Below are 13,230 nucleotides of genomic sequence, written 5' to 3'. Positions count from 1 at the left end.
GGAAGTGGGAGGAGTTAAAACTGATTCTCATGCTTCTGGCTGGAGCACGGTAGGTATCATTTGAGTAAAGGAATATTAGAGAAAGAACTGGTTGGTAACAAGACAGGAGCTTCTTAGTGGCTCTGTTAGTTATGTTGAGGAGGAGGTTCCAGTGACATAGCCAAGCTGAGCTGACACATCATGGAAGGGACACACAGCTGGAGAGAAATTTATAATCTCTGACAAAAGGGTGTAGCTCAAATTGTCTAAAGCAGTAATTCTCAAACTTTAGAGCAGATCAAAAGGTTGAATGCAGTTTTCCAGGCCCCACTCTCAGAATTTTTTCTTCATTAAGTCCAGTGGTGGAGACCAAGAGTTTGCATTTCCAGCAGGTTCCTAGGTGATGCCTGTCCTGCTGGTCTAGAGGATATGTTTTGAGAAGAAGGTTTAGAGTGAAACAAGAAGAAACCCAGAACCCAGCCTTGAAGAACTTATTTTTGTTTAAGTGGAATAGGAGGAAACTACAAAGAAGACTGAAAAAGAAGTAGGAGGAAAAAAACAGTATGTATTGTATTTACCGGACTTAGGCTCTGAATACTTTGGTGAGAGCATTCTCATGGAATGGTGGGGCAAAGGCCAAATTGCCAAATTGCACAAAGTGCAGCATAAATGGAAGAAAGAAAGAGAAAGAGTATAAGATGCAGCTGACTTTCGTAGGATGCCTTGCTGTAAAACAAAGAAGGTAGAAGATGCCTGACTATATTTAAATGTCAATGAAAAGATGCCAGTGTAGACTTCCGGCCAAGATGGAGGCTTAGACGGACACGCTAGGTCTCCCTCTACAACTAGAGAGGAATACAACTACTTCAAAACAAAGGATAACTAGAAATTCCAGAAAATAAAACTACACGGAAGTCCAACATATGAAGTTATAAACCAGCGGTGCCATTTGGGCAGGTAAGAGTTAAAGAGGACAGTGCTGTTTGCGGTCGCACCTGGACATCGGCGGCGAGGAATCCCGGCTGCGGTCAAGCCCCTGGGGGTGCGCGACCCCGGCGCTGGGGAGAGCGGCCGCCGCATCGCCTTGAACAGTGAGGCCCAGGGGGGCGGGAGGACGGATCCCGGTCTCCTAGCTGAATAACTGTGTGAATCCATCTTGGACCCCCGCCCCCAAAGAAAGCACCACAGGGCTGCGAAATAGGTCGCGGACAGGCAGGCGCCGGTCGCTGATTTGTGACGCCAAACGCCGGTCGCTGGGTCATTACGAGTACACAGGCACTGCCCCCGACAGCCGGCCCAAGAAAACAAAACGCATCTGTCAAAATGAGGCAGACAACTATAGAAATCCCGGTGACACAACTCACCAGACAGCAGATAGAGAACCTGACAGATGAACAGATAAGAAACATGTCAGAGGCTCAGTTCTGGGCCATTGTTATCAGGTGGCTTACAGAATTCACGAAAGAGCAGGAAAAAGATAAGAAAGAAGCGAAAAACTTTCATAACGAAAGGAACAAAACCGCATACGAGATAGATGGTGAGAAAAAAAAATCCAGAGTTCATTTCAACAAACTGGAATATGGAGAAGGAACAAGCAGTCAACCAATGCAGCGAGAGGAAATAGGAAGCAACAATGAGAGGATCAGAAACCTCTGGGACAGCTATAAAAGGCCCAACATAAGAATCATTGGTTTGCCAGAGAATGAGGAAGATGAACTAGAACTTGAAAAATTGAGTGAAAATATAATAAAGGAGAACTTCCCAGACTTGGGGAAGGGAATAGACTTGCAGGTCCAGGAAGCAAGGAGAGTTCCCAAGAGACTGGACCCAGGGAGAACCACTCCAAGACACATTATAATCAAAATGTCAAAAATTAAAGATAAAGAGAGAATCTTAAAAGCAGCAAGAGAGAAGAAAAGAATTATGTACAAAGGGATCCCAATTAGACTATCAGCTGACTTCTCAAGGGAAACCCTACAGGCAAGAAGAGACTGGCAAGAAATATTCAAAGTAATGAAAATCCAAAACCTACAACCACGAATACTCTATCCAGCGAAATTGTCATTCAGAATAGAAGGACAGAGAAAGTGTTTCCAGGACAAAATAAAACTGAAAGAGTTCATTAGATCCAAACCACTGTTATATGAGATGTTAAAGGGACTGGTTTAAAAAAACAGAAGCTAGGGAGATGAAACAAAGGCAAACTAAATAGGCAACGAGAGTGGAAAAGGAACTGTGGGTATGGGAAGCATATTGGGGGGAGGTCAACAGGGAGGGGTAATGGGGAAAGGGAGGGAGATGATATAGGAATTGGGGATCAAGGTAGGAGGGAATGGAATAGACGGAGAGAGGTTGAGAGGAACTGTATGCACAACTAATGGACATAATCTAAAAGGGGGGGACAACTGGAGGGAGGGGGGCCACCGGGTGGAGGGGAGCAGAGGAAAGGGAAATTGGCACAAATGTAATATTTTAATCAATAAAACACATTAAATCTGAAAAAAAAAAAAAAAAAAGAAAAGATGCCAGTGTAAAGAAGGAGACTGTGGGGGGTAGGAGTGAGAAGACAGTAAATAATCCATAGCTCAAGGTTCCAGAGGGGTAAAAAGAAGATAGATCCAGGTACATGTGGCATTACATGGAGAGCCACCTCCTTAGTTATCAGTTGGGAAATAGGCAAGAATGGTTGCAGGTAAGTTTTTAGATGTGGTGGTAGATTGATTTAATTACTCTCTGACAGCTTCTGTTTTCTCTGTGGATTAGGTGAGGCCATTTACGAAGACAGAAACAGTTTCAAAGAAAAGGGAGAAATATAACTGGTCTTCGCAGAAAGTTGTGAAGTGAGTTGACCAGAGAAGCATGATGGGATTGCTAAAGTGTATCGAGTACCTAGATGAGTTTGGTAACTCAGAATATGCAGAGTGAGTGTATTATTCTCAGCTGCACTCAGCATTTGGATGCAGGCAGGGGGAAAGTGTTAATGATAGGCTATAAGGCACATGAAACTACAGGGCTATGGGACAAGGGTGCTTAGAGTCTATGAAAGACTTAACCATGGAATGTAAGCTGGATAGGATGTAAAATGGCATACTGCAGATAAATCAAGAAGGAAAAAAAGTGATGGAGAAAGAAGGTCATTGTTTATTAGAGGGAATTTCTGTGTTACTTATATGCATTTGCCATAGATAGTCTGTAGCATCAGCTGAAAATTTACTCCTACCAACTCCATTACTCCCACTTTGCTAGGTTATTGACATTTTTAAAAGTGGTAATTATTAATTTTCTTTAAAATTGATTTTAGAGAAAAGGAGGAGAGAGAGAGAGAGAGAGAGATTAAACCCACAGCCTTGGCATATCAGGACTGTGCTCTAAGCAACTGAGCTACCTGGCCAGGGTATAATTATTAATTTTACGACATTCTCTCTCTTTTTTTTTTAAGTAATAACTAGATTTAAAATTAAACCTACATTTAAAGGATTAAATTTATTTTATTTATCTATCTCTCTAGCTTACATATGCCCCCCACCCCAACGTTATTTTCTGAAATTCTAATTTACAATGAGAATGATAAGGTTCTTTTCTAGTCCATTTTCATCATAGGTTTTGGTATATACAGGAAAGGAATAACAGAGAACTAACATGGTTTGGTGTAAGTCCAGAAAAAAATATTTTTGGAAATAATGAGATAAATTGACACAGAGTTATACCACAGTTGTTGACCTCTTTAGGACTTGAGTAAAAAGAAAATAAATTTATTTCACAGTATGTTCATTTGCCAGTAATAAAGGAGAGGAATTATGGAAACCAGGGGAGGCAATAGAAAATGGGGAGGATAGTTCCCAAAATGCTTTCCTCCCCATTCTCAGTTGATTTTCATTTCTATAGGAGGCAGTTTACGTGTTAATGGTTTCACAGATGATTAGAGTGAGGCCCGGAAGTTCTCTAAGTTGCCCAGGGCTCCCTAAGTTACTGTGACTCAAGAGCCTATCTTTCCTGCAGCAGAAAAACTCGACTGTCTATAGGAGCCAGGCTGATAATTGAGTTAACTGGCTAAACATACAAACAAACAAACAAGAAAAACACGTAACCGTGAGTGTTTTACTTTAGGCCCAACTACTCTTTTGTTTTTGATGAGGGAAAGAAGTTGGGCCAAGAAGGTGCCAATAAGGAGAAAGCAGGAGGAACAAGAAATTGGAGGCCTCTATAAATTTGAAGTTACAGGTGGAAGGGAGTGAAGAAATGAAAAAAAGAAAAAGAAGGATTGCCTCGGCACCCTGAAAAGGTTCCTGGGCAAAAGCATTGGGGAGATGGAGTGATGGAAGAGTGCAGTCAAAATGCCAAAGAGGAGAATAGTTGTGGCAAGTTTCAAGTTTTATTGACTGAAGACAAAGCTCCTTGTATTGAAGATCTGAACTGAGTGGAGGAAGTTAAAGATGTCATTGTAGACACCAAGATTGCCAAAGATGATAGCAGTGGAGAGGAAAATGAGCTTGGTGCACATATTTTATACATTAGCAACGATGAAGATGCAGGTGTGGATCTCAAAGAAAGATGTAGAAGAACAGCGGTGGTGGAGTATTCTTCTCGAAGCAGCAATATAGAGTAGTGTCATTGTAGCCCTTTTACTTTTTGAGTAGAAACAAATCAAGGGAACAGTACTTGAGGGAAGGTGGTAAGAGATGATTGGGCGGGGGAGAGTACTTAAAGGTAAGCAGATAAAAGGAGTGCTTGAGAAAAAAGTGGAAAATGTATGTTGGTGATGAGTAGGGTCTAGAAGATGATGACCAGCTAGCAATGAAGTTAATGTGGAGAGGGAAAAGGGCTGAGTTGAATGAGAGTGCTGGAAGGATTTGCAAAGGGAAGGTAGTTTGTACCTTAAAGCAGTCATGTTGTATCCACAGATCGATACAGTGTGTGTGTAGTGTGTGTGTGTGCAGGAATAACGAAGCCAGAATTTGCTAGGTACACTAAAGCAGTCGCCTCCAGACTTTTCTCATCGTTGAATGAAAAATATTTGAACACACCTCCATATATGTGTATTTAGTTATCAACTGTATGCATATGCTACTATTAACTGTATATTAAGAGTTTATTTTCCATAAAAATTTAAAAAGAAAATGAATATCTTTTCTCCTTGTATTCCACTGTGGAGACTACTGGGCTAGGGGGACATGTTAATAATTTAGGGCGTGGGTACAAAGCCTGTTTGGTTTTATGATTGCAGAAACACATAGAAAGAACTGACTCCAAGGCTGGATGTTGGTATTGATGACATGACTTCCACAGTCTTGTAATGTCATTGCTGACTGTTGTCGCTAGTCTGTATTGTAAACCTTCAGTCTCTGATTATGGAAATCCGTAACAGTAAATACTTTGTTTCTGTTTTTTAGCATAGAATTTCAAGTAATGGTTTTTCTAGTAAATTATAAGGAATCATCTAAGTATCAACCCTTTGGTCAGTATCTCATAAAACATTGTCTGGGTAACTAGCTACTGTGTTCCTTAGCTAGAAAAAGTTAGGTCAATAGGAAGACTAGGCTTTGTTTCCCTTGCGTACTCAGGAAGAGAAGTGCTTTTACCCTTTTTATTATGGACATTTTAATGATGAGCTGTTTTCTCTTCAGCATATGTATGGTGACCAGCTCCATGAATAAATTGAAAAGTAACCTTTCTGTACCTATTATTATATATAGATGATGTGTGTATTAATACATTTGTAAGAAATGATCGAGATTGTTTCTCAATTTTTGTTAAATTCTTATTAATATAACTGAGGTAGGTTATTTTTCTTCTCATAGGTGATTCATATATTTTAGTAGAGCACAGAATTTGACAGCAATTTGAGGCTATTAGATAGATATCTAATACCTCCTTGAAAAAATTTTAAGAAGGCCTGGTGTGTGTGTATGTGTGTGTGTTTCCTTTCAAAGTTGGAGAGGGCTTAGGGGGGAAGTAGATGGAGAAGAATCAAATAAAATCCATTTTCAGGCTGAGCTCTCATATGCCAAGATTCAACCTACAGCAAGTTTTAATGGCTTTATAAACCTCTGAAAATGAGAGATTACTCTGCGATTACTGACAGATCCTTAACTCTAACAGTGCAAGTGTGTTGCATTATTATATTAACCTTGAAGACAGAAGAATATTTCAAGCTGTAGGTATTGATCAAAGGATTGAACACAAAGTATACATTTTTATTTTAATAATTCCCTGCCTGGAGAAATATTTGAAAGAGTGACAACCAGAAGTAGAACCACAGGATAGCATTGGTATTAGTGGAAACAAAACATTTTAATGTTTTGGAATTTCATAAGCCTTAATGTATTTCTTTACTTTGTTTTTAAAGCTACTTAGGCCACAGAACATTATCATAAGCACTAAAAAATATATATAGTAGATATGGCACCATCCCTTACAGACCTTCCTTTTCAAAAATAGGTTAAGGCATGAGATACCACAATCTAAATGTGATCCATAAGATTATCATTAGTATGATTTTGAGGTGTTCAAAATGGAGATGAGAAGTAAGGAGACGAAGAGATAGCTGAGGCAAAAGCTGGAGCAGCGCTTCCTCTGACCATTACCCTCCTGTGATACCCTGTCCCACAGTAAATCTTCCCCACCCCCGTTAAGATTTGAGAAGGCAGTTTGATATAAAGTAAAATTGATGTAAACACATCAGGTTCATGTGTACTGGACTGTAAGTGTATATTTTGTATACACACACACGCACGTTTCAGTCTAGAATGCCAAAAAAAAAAAAAAAAAATCATGTGTTTTATTAACTAACAATACCAAATAATAGAAAAAAGCCATATCTAATTTATGAAGTCAGCCTACAGATGGCAAGCTCAAGTCAGGTAAATGTTCCTGGGTTTATAGAATAATAACATTTTATGCTAAAGAAAGGCTACTTAGTCCAAGTAAGAAATTTTAATAACACCAGAAGAGGATTTAAAGAATAGTGGTTTGATTTTTTAGTAAGCTAATCAGCAACATTGTGTTTTAACAACATGGTTCTTACGGCTAAGTATCAATAGGTCATAAATATGAAAATGAAAATCATACATTAACATTTTTCTTAGTATCTCTTTTCACAAATTTAGATACACCTTTCTTCCCTGGTTCTTAATTTGGGTTGTAGAGTAGGGGGTAGTCATTGATCTTTGAAAAATGAGAGCTATTCTGCCCACAAAAAAAAAAAAAAAAGTTTGCATATATGTAAGTATGTATTTTAAAATGGAGTTAGGAAGGGTCTTTCTGGCAAGGAAGAGCCTATCTGGATTTAAAACTTGATATGGATACACAGAAAACTGATAACACTCTTGCGTCAGGGGAAAAGAACTAGGTATGCTAATCAGTGTTCAGAAGGAAATTTCTATCTATAATAACCATTTGGATATTTTAAATTTTGTATCATGTGCACAACATTACTTGTTATAAACAAAATAAATTATACATTTATAAATCTCTAGATTACCCCCCCCCCCTTTTTTTTTCTTTCAGGTGTTTGCCATGGCTGCTGCTGTGAACTTGGAACTTGATCCTATTTTTTTGAAAGCACTAGGCTTCTTACATTCAAAGAGTAAGGATTCTGCTGAAAAGCTAAAAGCATTACTTGATGAATCTTTGGCTCGGGGAGTTGATTCAAGTTACCGTCCATCTCAAAAGGTACCTAAGTAAATAAAAAGCTTAGAGGGAGTTTGGTAAGACCTGTAGTAGTACAGTGTTAACATGTAGACCATCTCCAAACAATCCATCTGCCAAAATAATCTGCCCTGTGGCATGCAGGAATTATATTCTTTAATTTTGTTTTCTTCCTTCAAGCTTTTAGAGAACTGTTACACTACATAGAAAAGAAAGCTGGTGTAGGGATATTCTGTTCTATAACTGTATGTGTGTGGAAACCCACTTGTTTATGATACATTTTGATTTCAAATTCTTTATGATCATATTGTGAGGTTTTTAAAGCTGCTGAATAAAACTGTACCTTGTAATTATCTTTTAATGTTTTAGGGGCAAAAAAAAAAAAATCATGAAGTAGGACAAGGATTTTGCAGTGAAGTGAATTGAATATGAAAAGAATTTAAGGGAAAAAGGAGGCATGGATGAACTAAGAGATAGCTCCAATGCTGATAATAACTAAGTGACTAAGCAGCTTTAGATGAGAAAAACAGGCATTTTAGAACCAGACACACCTGTTTTAAATTCCAGTTTACCTCTTACTAGTTGTGTGATAATAGATAACATAATCTGAACATTTACTGTGCCCCAGGTACTTTTCTGATTGGCACATAAGTATAATTTTAATTGTAATAACTGCCCTTTGAGATAGGTATTATTTATTTCCCTCATTTTACAGTATGAAAACTGATGTACATAGTAGCTTCACTTCATTAGCCTCCTTTTCTTTATTAGTAAAATGAGGATAATAAGAACTACCTTGCAAAGTTGTGAAAATAAAATAAAGCATATAAGTCACCTAGTGTAGTATCTACGAGGTACACAATAGGCTCTTAGTGAATGATAGTTCTTACATTCTCTAATACGTTCTAAGTAATTCTTTTAAACCTTTCTAAATCTAGCCCTGAAACTCCCAAGTTGCTTGGGTCTGTGAACCTAAATACCAAACTGAAAAGGGGAGGACAGAACTAAATGACTAAGCTCAGTCTAATCCAGAATCTCAAACTCAACACAGGGCCAAGTGTCAGGCTCAGGACCCAAGGAAATAGCATTCTTTTAACATTAGCTTTTAGTACTCTCAAGATTTTTTATTGTGACCTCATCTTTCGACCATTCTCATTCTGGTAGGTTCAATGAATTCAAATCAGCCAAATTAATACAGCTCTACAAAACACACTACCAATATCAATGTGCTCCAAGTATTGGTATTTTCCAAATCGGGAAAACCTATTATTACTAAAGAAGCAGTATTTTGATATTCTAAAACAAAAAAGAAGTTTACCTATTAAACTACAGAAAAAAATTTATTGTTATTAAAAAGCCTACTGCCCTTAGGTTTCTGATTGAAAGTTACTTCTCTTGGCTGTTTGGAGAAAATACTTGTAGGGAAGGCATTTAGAAAGCACAGGCTCATTTAATTTTAGCCTTATGGCAAACATTTCCATCTCTAGAATTGTGTGAGAATGATTTAGTATAGTAGAGTTTTTCAAACTTCAGCATTCATTAAGACTCACCTGGAGGTAGTGGTCTGCTTATAAACACTAGCAGCTGGCTCTTTGAGCACAGTTCCAACATAGAAATTGGTTGATATTTTCATTACATCAGTGAGTAAGTCAAATGTGATATAATAAAGTTAGTACTTAACTCAGCCATTGATGACCAAGCAACTTCTCTGCTTTAATCAGATAATAGTTTTTAAATACTGCAAGGCTGTGTCCTCAATTTTTTATATTGCAGGTGCAATACACTTTTAGGTTTAATCTGCATTATTAACATTTTCTTCGTCTTATTTTAAGTCTACATGAGTCATCACCAAACTTTCTGAGAAGAGTCAAGTAGTAAATATTTTTGGTTTTGTGGACCAATTGGTGTTTGTCACACTGTCTAATTCTGCCATGATCACATGAAGGCAGCCATAGATAATACATACATGAGTGAGTATTGGTGTGCTCTAATATAACTTTAGTTTTAAAAACAGGCAGTAGGCCCAATTTATCCTACAGGTTTTAGTTCTCCAAACCCCAGTCTAGATAATCAGCCCAAGGGTAAAGGAAGCCCTGCTACCAGTAAGTCCAAAGCCCTTTTCTCATTTCTTCCTCTTCTATGGTAATACTTTCTATGATAATACCCTTCTATGATAACACATAAGTGTATTATCTTAGAAAAACAGACCTCATTCTGATGTTTTACTTAGAATGGTAGGGAAATACCCTCCTTTTGGGGGAAGAGGGTGGCGATTATAAGGAGCTACTATATACATAATTTTTTTATACTGTTAATAACAATAGATACTAAGTATATATATCAGCAAAACTATAATGTAAGAATAAGGGTTAGAAGTTTAAGACAAAATGAAAGACAAGCCACAGACTTGGGAGAAAATATTGGTAAATCATGAATCTGATAAAGGACTTATGTCAAGAATCTATAAAGAACTCTTTAGACGCAATAATAAACAACCCCATTTTTAAAATTGGGCAAAAAATTTTAATACTTTACCAAACACGATATATGTATGGTATAAATAAACACCTGAAATGCTCAACATCATTAGTCATTAGGGTAATGGAGAATAAATTCACAACAATATACTTGTATATGCCTATTATAATGCCTAAAGTTAAAAGGACTCTCATGTACCCCTGGTGGGAATGTAAAATGGTATATTATTGTGGAACATGGTTTGACAGTTTCTTAAAAAGTTAAAAACCTACGTCTACCATATGATTCAGCTATTCTAGTCAAAAACATTTATTCTAGAGCATTGAAAATAAATGCCTACAAAAGACTCATACATGAATGTTTGTAACAACTTATTTGTAACAGTGCCAAACTTCATACAACCCAGATGACCGTCTGTAGGTAAATGGATAAATAAATTGTGGTATAGCCACTCAATGCACTACTATTCAGCAATATAAGGTATGAATTGTTGATATACTCAACAACATAGGTGAATCTCAAAATAAATATACCAAGTTAAAGAAACAAGACAAAAAAGAGTGTATGCCATATAATTCCTTTTATAAAAATTTCTAGGAAATACAAACTAATCCATAGTTACATAGAGCAGATCAGTGGTTGTCTGAGGATGGGAGGGCATAGTTTCTCTAGCATGTATACCCCTGGGAATAATTACAAAGAGCCACATGGAAACTTTGGAGGATGATGCTGTTGCTTATAGTGATGGTTTCACAGGTATGACTTATCAAATTTTATACTTTAAATAGGTGCAATTTATATATCAATTTTTTCTTCATAAAACTGTTTAAAGAAAAGGACATTACATTAGTCACAAGATGATATCTTAATTTTTAACTGAAAGTTACATTTATGATATATTTATTTATGATATCTTAGGTAGTCTAAATGTTTAGTTACAGGTATTTTTTTTATTTCACTTTTTAGGATGTGGAGCCACCCAAAATTGCAAGCACAAAAACTATTTCCATTAAGCAAGAGCCCAAAACTTCATCCAGTCTTCCTTCTGGCAATAATAATGGCAAGGCTCTCACAACAGAAAAAGTAAAGAAGGAAGCTGAAAAGAGACCTGCTGATAAAGTAAGATTCTACTTTAATCTAGTAAAAAAAACCGAAGCGAATTAGTCATTTACAGGCAGAAACAATGTTTTGTGCTTACTTCTTTTATACAGTAGTGGGTAAAAAGTACATAATAATCATTTGATAAATATATTTGGATAATTATAGATGTTGATTTTTTTTTGAAAAGTGAGTAAATTTTAGAAGTATTTTTAACCATTTACTGAAGTTATTGTCAACAAATATTTGAGCCTTAGGGCATGTACTAATTTCAAGTATAAACTTTAATCCATGACTCAAATATTCTAGATGGAACAGCTGACAAGAAAAGAGAGAGAGAAAAGAATAAAGAATAAAGCATAAATGGCTAAATGTGAAATGTGTTACAAAATGGCATGTACCTTAACAGGGCTGCAAATAATTCTTGGTTGTCTGTTTTGAATGATTTTTCCCATCATTAATTTTAAAGATAATTAGCACTTAGTAGTGACTACATTAAAAAAATTTTTAATAACCCTTGCCTTCAAGGTGGGATATATTAATCCCATATATTTTCATACTTTTTCTAGATGTGTGGCTATTCATAAACTCTATTGTATTGTTTTCTGTGCTTTTAAATTTATATAAATGCCATATTGTATGTATGTATTTGTATATATATGTGTGTGAAGTTTGCCTGTGTTGACACATGTAGATCTGGATATTTCAGCTACCATATAATCTCCATTTCATAAATAAACCAGTTTATCCATTCCCCAACTCGTGAGCAATTAGCTTATTTTTCCTTTTTCTCTATTATAGTGAAGCTTCAATAAGCTGTTCTATACTTATCTCTGCACACATGGTGATAGCTTCAGTAGGATGTATACCTGTATAAAAGGAAGCAATAGGACAGGTACATCTTCAACTTTACTAGGCAAATTACTATCCGAAGTGGATGTACAATACTAAATTTACACTCTCACTAATAAAGTATAAGAATCCCAAATTCCAGACTATTTAAATTTTTGCCAATCTGACAGGTATATCTATAACATTTATATCTTAAATATGAGAGGGAATTTGCTTTGAAGTAAATGGCATTTTATTAAGTCCAGATAACTGGTAGATAGCTTATTATTTACTTCTTTTCTATATATTTTATTTTATTTGTATTTTTTATTTTTTTCATTACAGTTTATATTCAGTATTGTTTATGTTACTTTCAGGTGTACGTCGTATTGGTTAGACAATTATAAACTTTACAGAGTGTTCCCCCTAATATTTCCAGTACCCACCTGGCGCCATACATAGTTATTACAATATTATCGACTAGATTTCCTATGCTGTATTTTACATCCCCATAACTTTTTATAACTACCAAACTGTACTTCTCAGTCCCTTCTCCTTTGTCACTCAGCCACCAACACCTCTCCCTCTGGCAGCTGTATTTGTTCTCTGTATTTATGAATCTGTTTCTGTTTTATTTGTTAGATTCCACATATAAATGAAATGATATGTTATTTGTGACTGACTTATTTCACTTGGGATTATACCCTCTGGGTCCATCCATGCTGTTGCAAATGGCATACCATTTTTATGTCTGAGTGATATTCCATTGTATATATGTATCATAGCTTTTTTTATCCACTCGTCCATTGGTGGGCACTTGAGTTGTTTCCATATTTTGGCTGTTGTAAATAACACTGCAGTGAACATAGTGGTGCATATATTCTTCAAATTAGTGTTTTGGATTTCCTCAGATATATACCCAGAAATGGAATTGCTGGGTCATAAGGCAGTTCCATTTTTTGCTTTGGGGGGAAACTTCCATATTGTTTTCCACAGTGGCTGCACCAGTCTGCATTCCCACCAGCAGTGCAGTAGGGTTCCCGTTTCTTCACATCCTCTCCAGCACTTGCTGTTTGTTGATTTACTAATAGCCATTCTGACTGGTGTGAGGTGATACTCATTATTGTTTTAATTTGCATTACTTTGATAATTACTGACACCACTTTTTCACATATCTTTGGCCATCTCTGTATTCTC

The 13,230-nt window shown here is 36.5% G+C and overlaps 1 protein-coding gene across 3 annotated transcripts in view; it reads left to right on the top strand.

Annotated features, from left to right (window-relative positions):
- Positions 1 to 13,230, top strand: part of INTS12 (integrator complex subunit 12) — a 32,045-nt gene that overhangs the window by 6,860 nt on the left and 11,955 nt on the right. For 2 of the 3 annotated variants that reach the window (XM_090266370.1, XM_090266371.1), the window contains exons 2-3: positions 7,486 to 7,650; positions 11,071 to 11,223. In XM_090266370.1, the coding sequence (XP_090122496.1) occupies positions 7,495 to 7,650; positions 11,071 to 11,223 (309 nt within the window). In that variant the 5' untranslated portion in view covers positions 7,486 to 7,494. Of the gene's footprint in view, positions 1 to 407; positions 541 to 7,485; positions 7,651 to 11,070; positions 11,224 to 13,230 lie in introns of those variants that run through there. The other variant, XM_090266372.1, reaches the window with a different exon arrangement.

Source organism: Furipterus horrens, unplaced genomic scaffold (assembly GCF_987537825.1).
Source record: "Furipterus horrens unplaced genomic scaffold, mFurHor1.1.pri manual_scaffold_2, whole genome shotgun sequence".
In the NCBI taxonomy this organism is placed as follows: Eukaryota; Metazoa; Chordata; class Mammalia; order Chiroptera; family Furipteridae; genus Furipterus; species Furipterus horrens.
The sequence above is the reverse complement of the archived record's forward strand: the minus strand, read 5'-3'. Positions and strand labels throughout refer to the sequence as shown.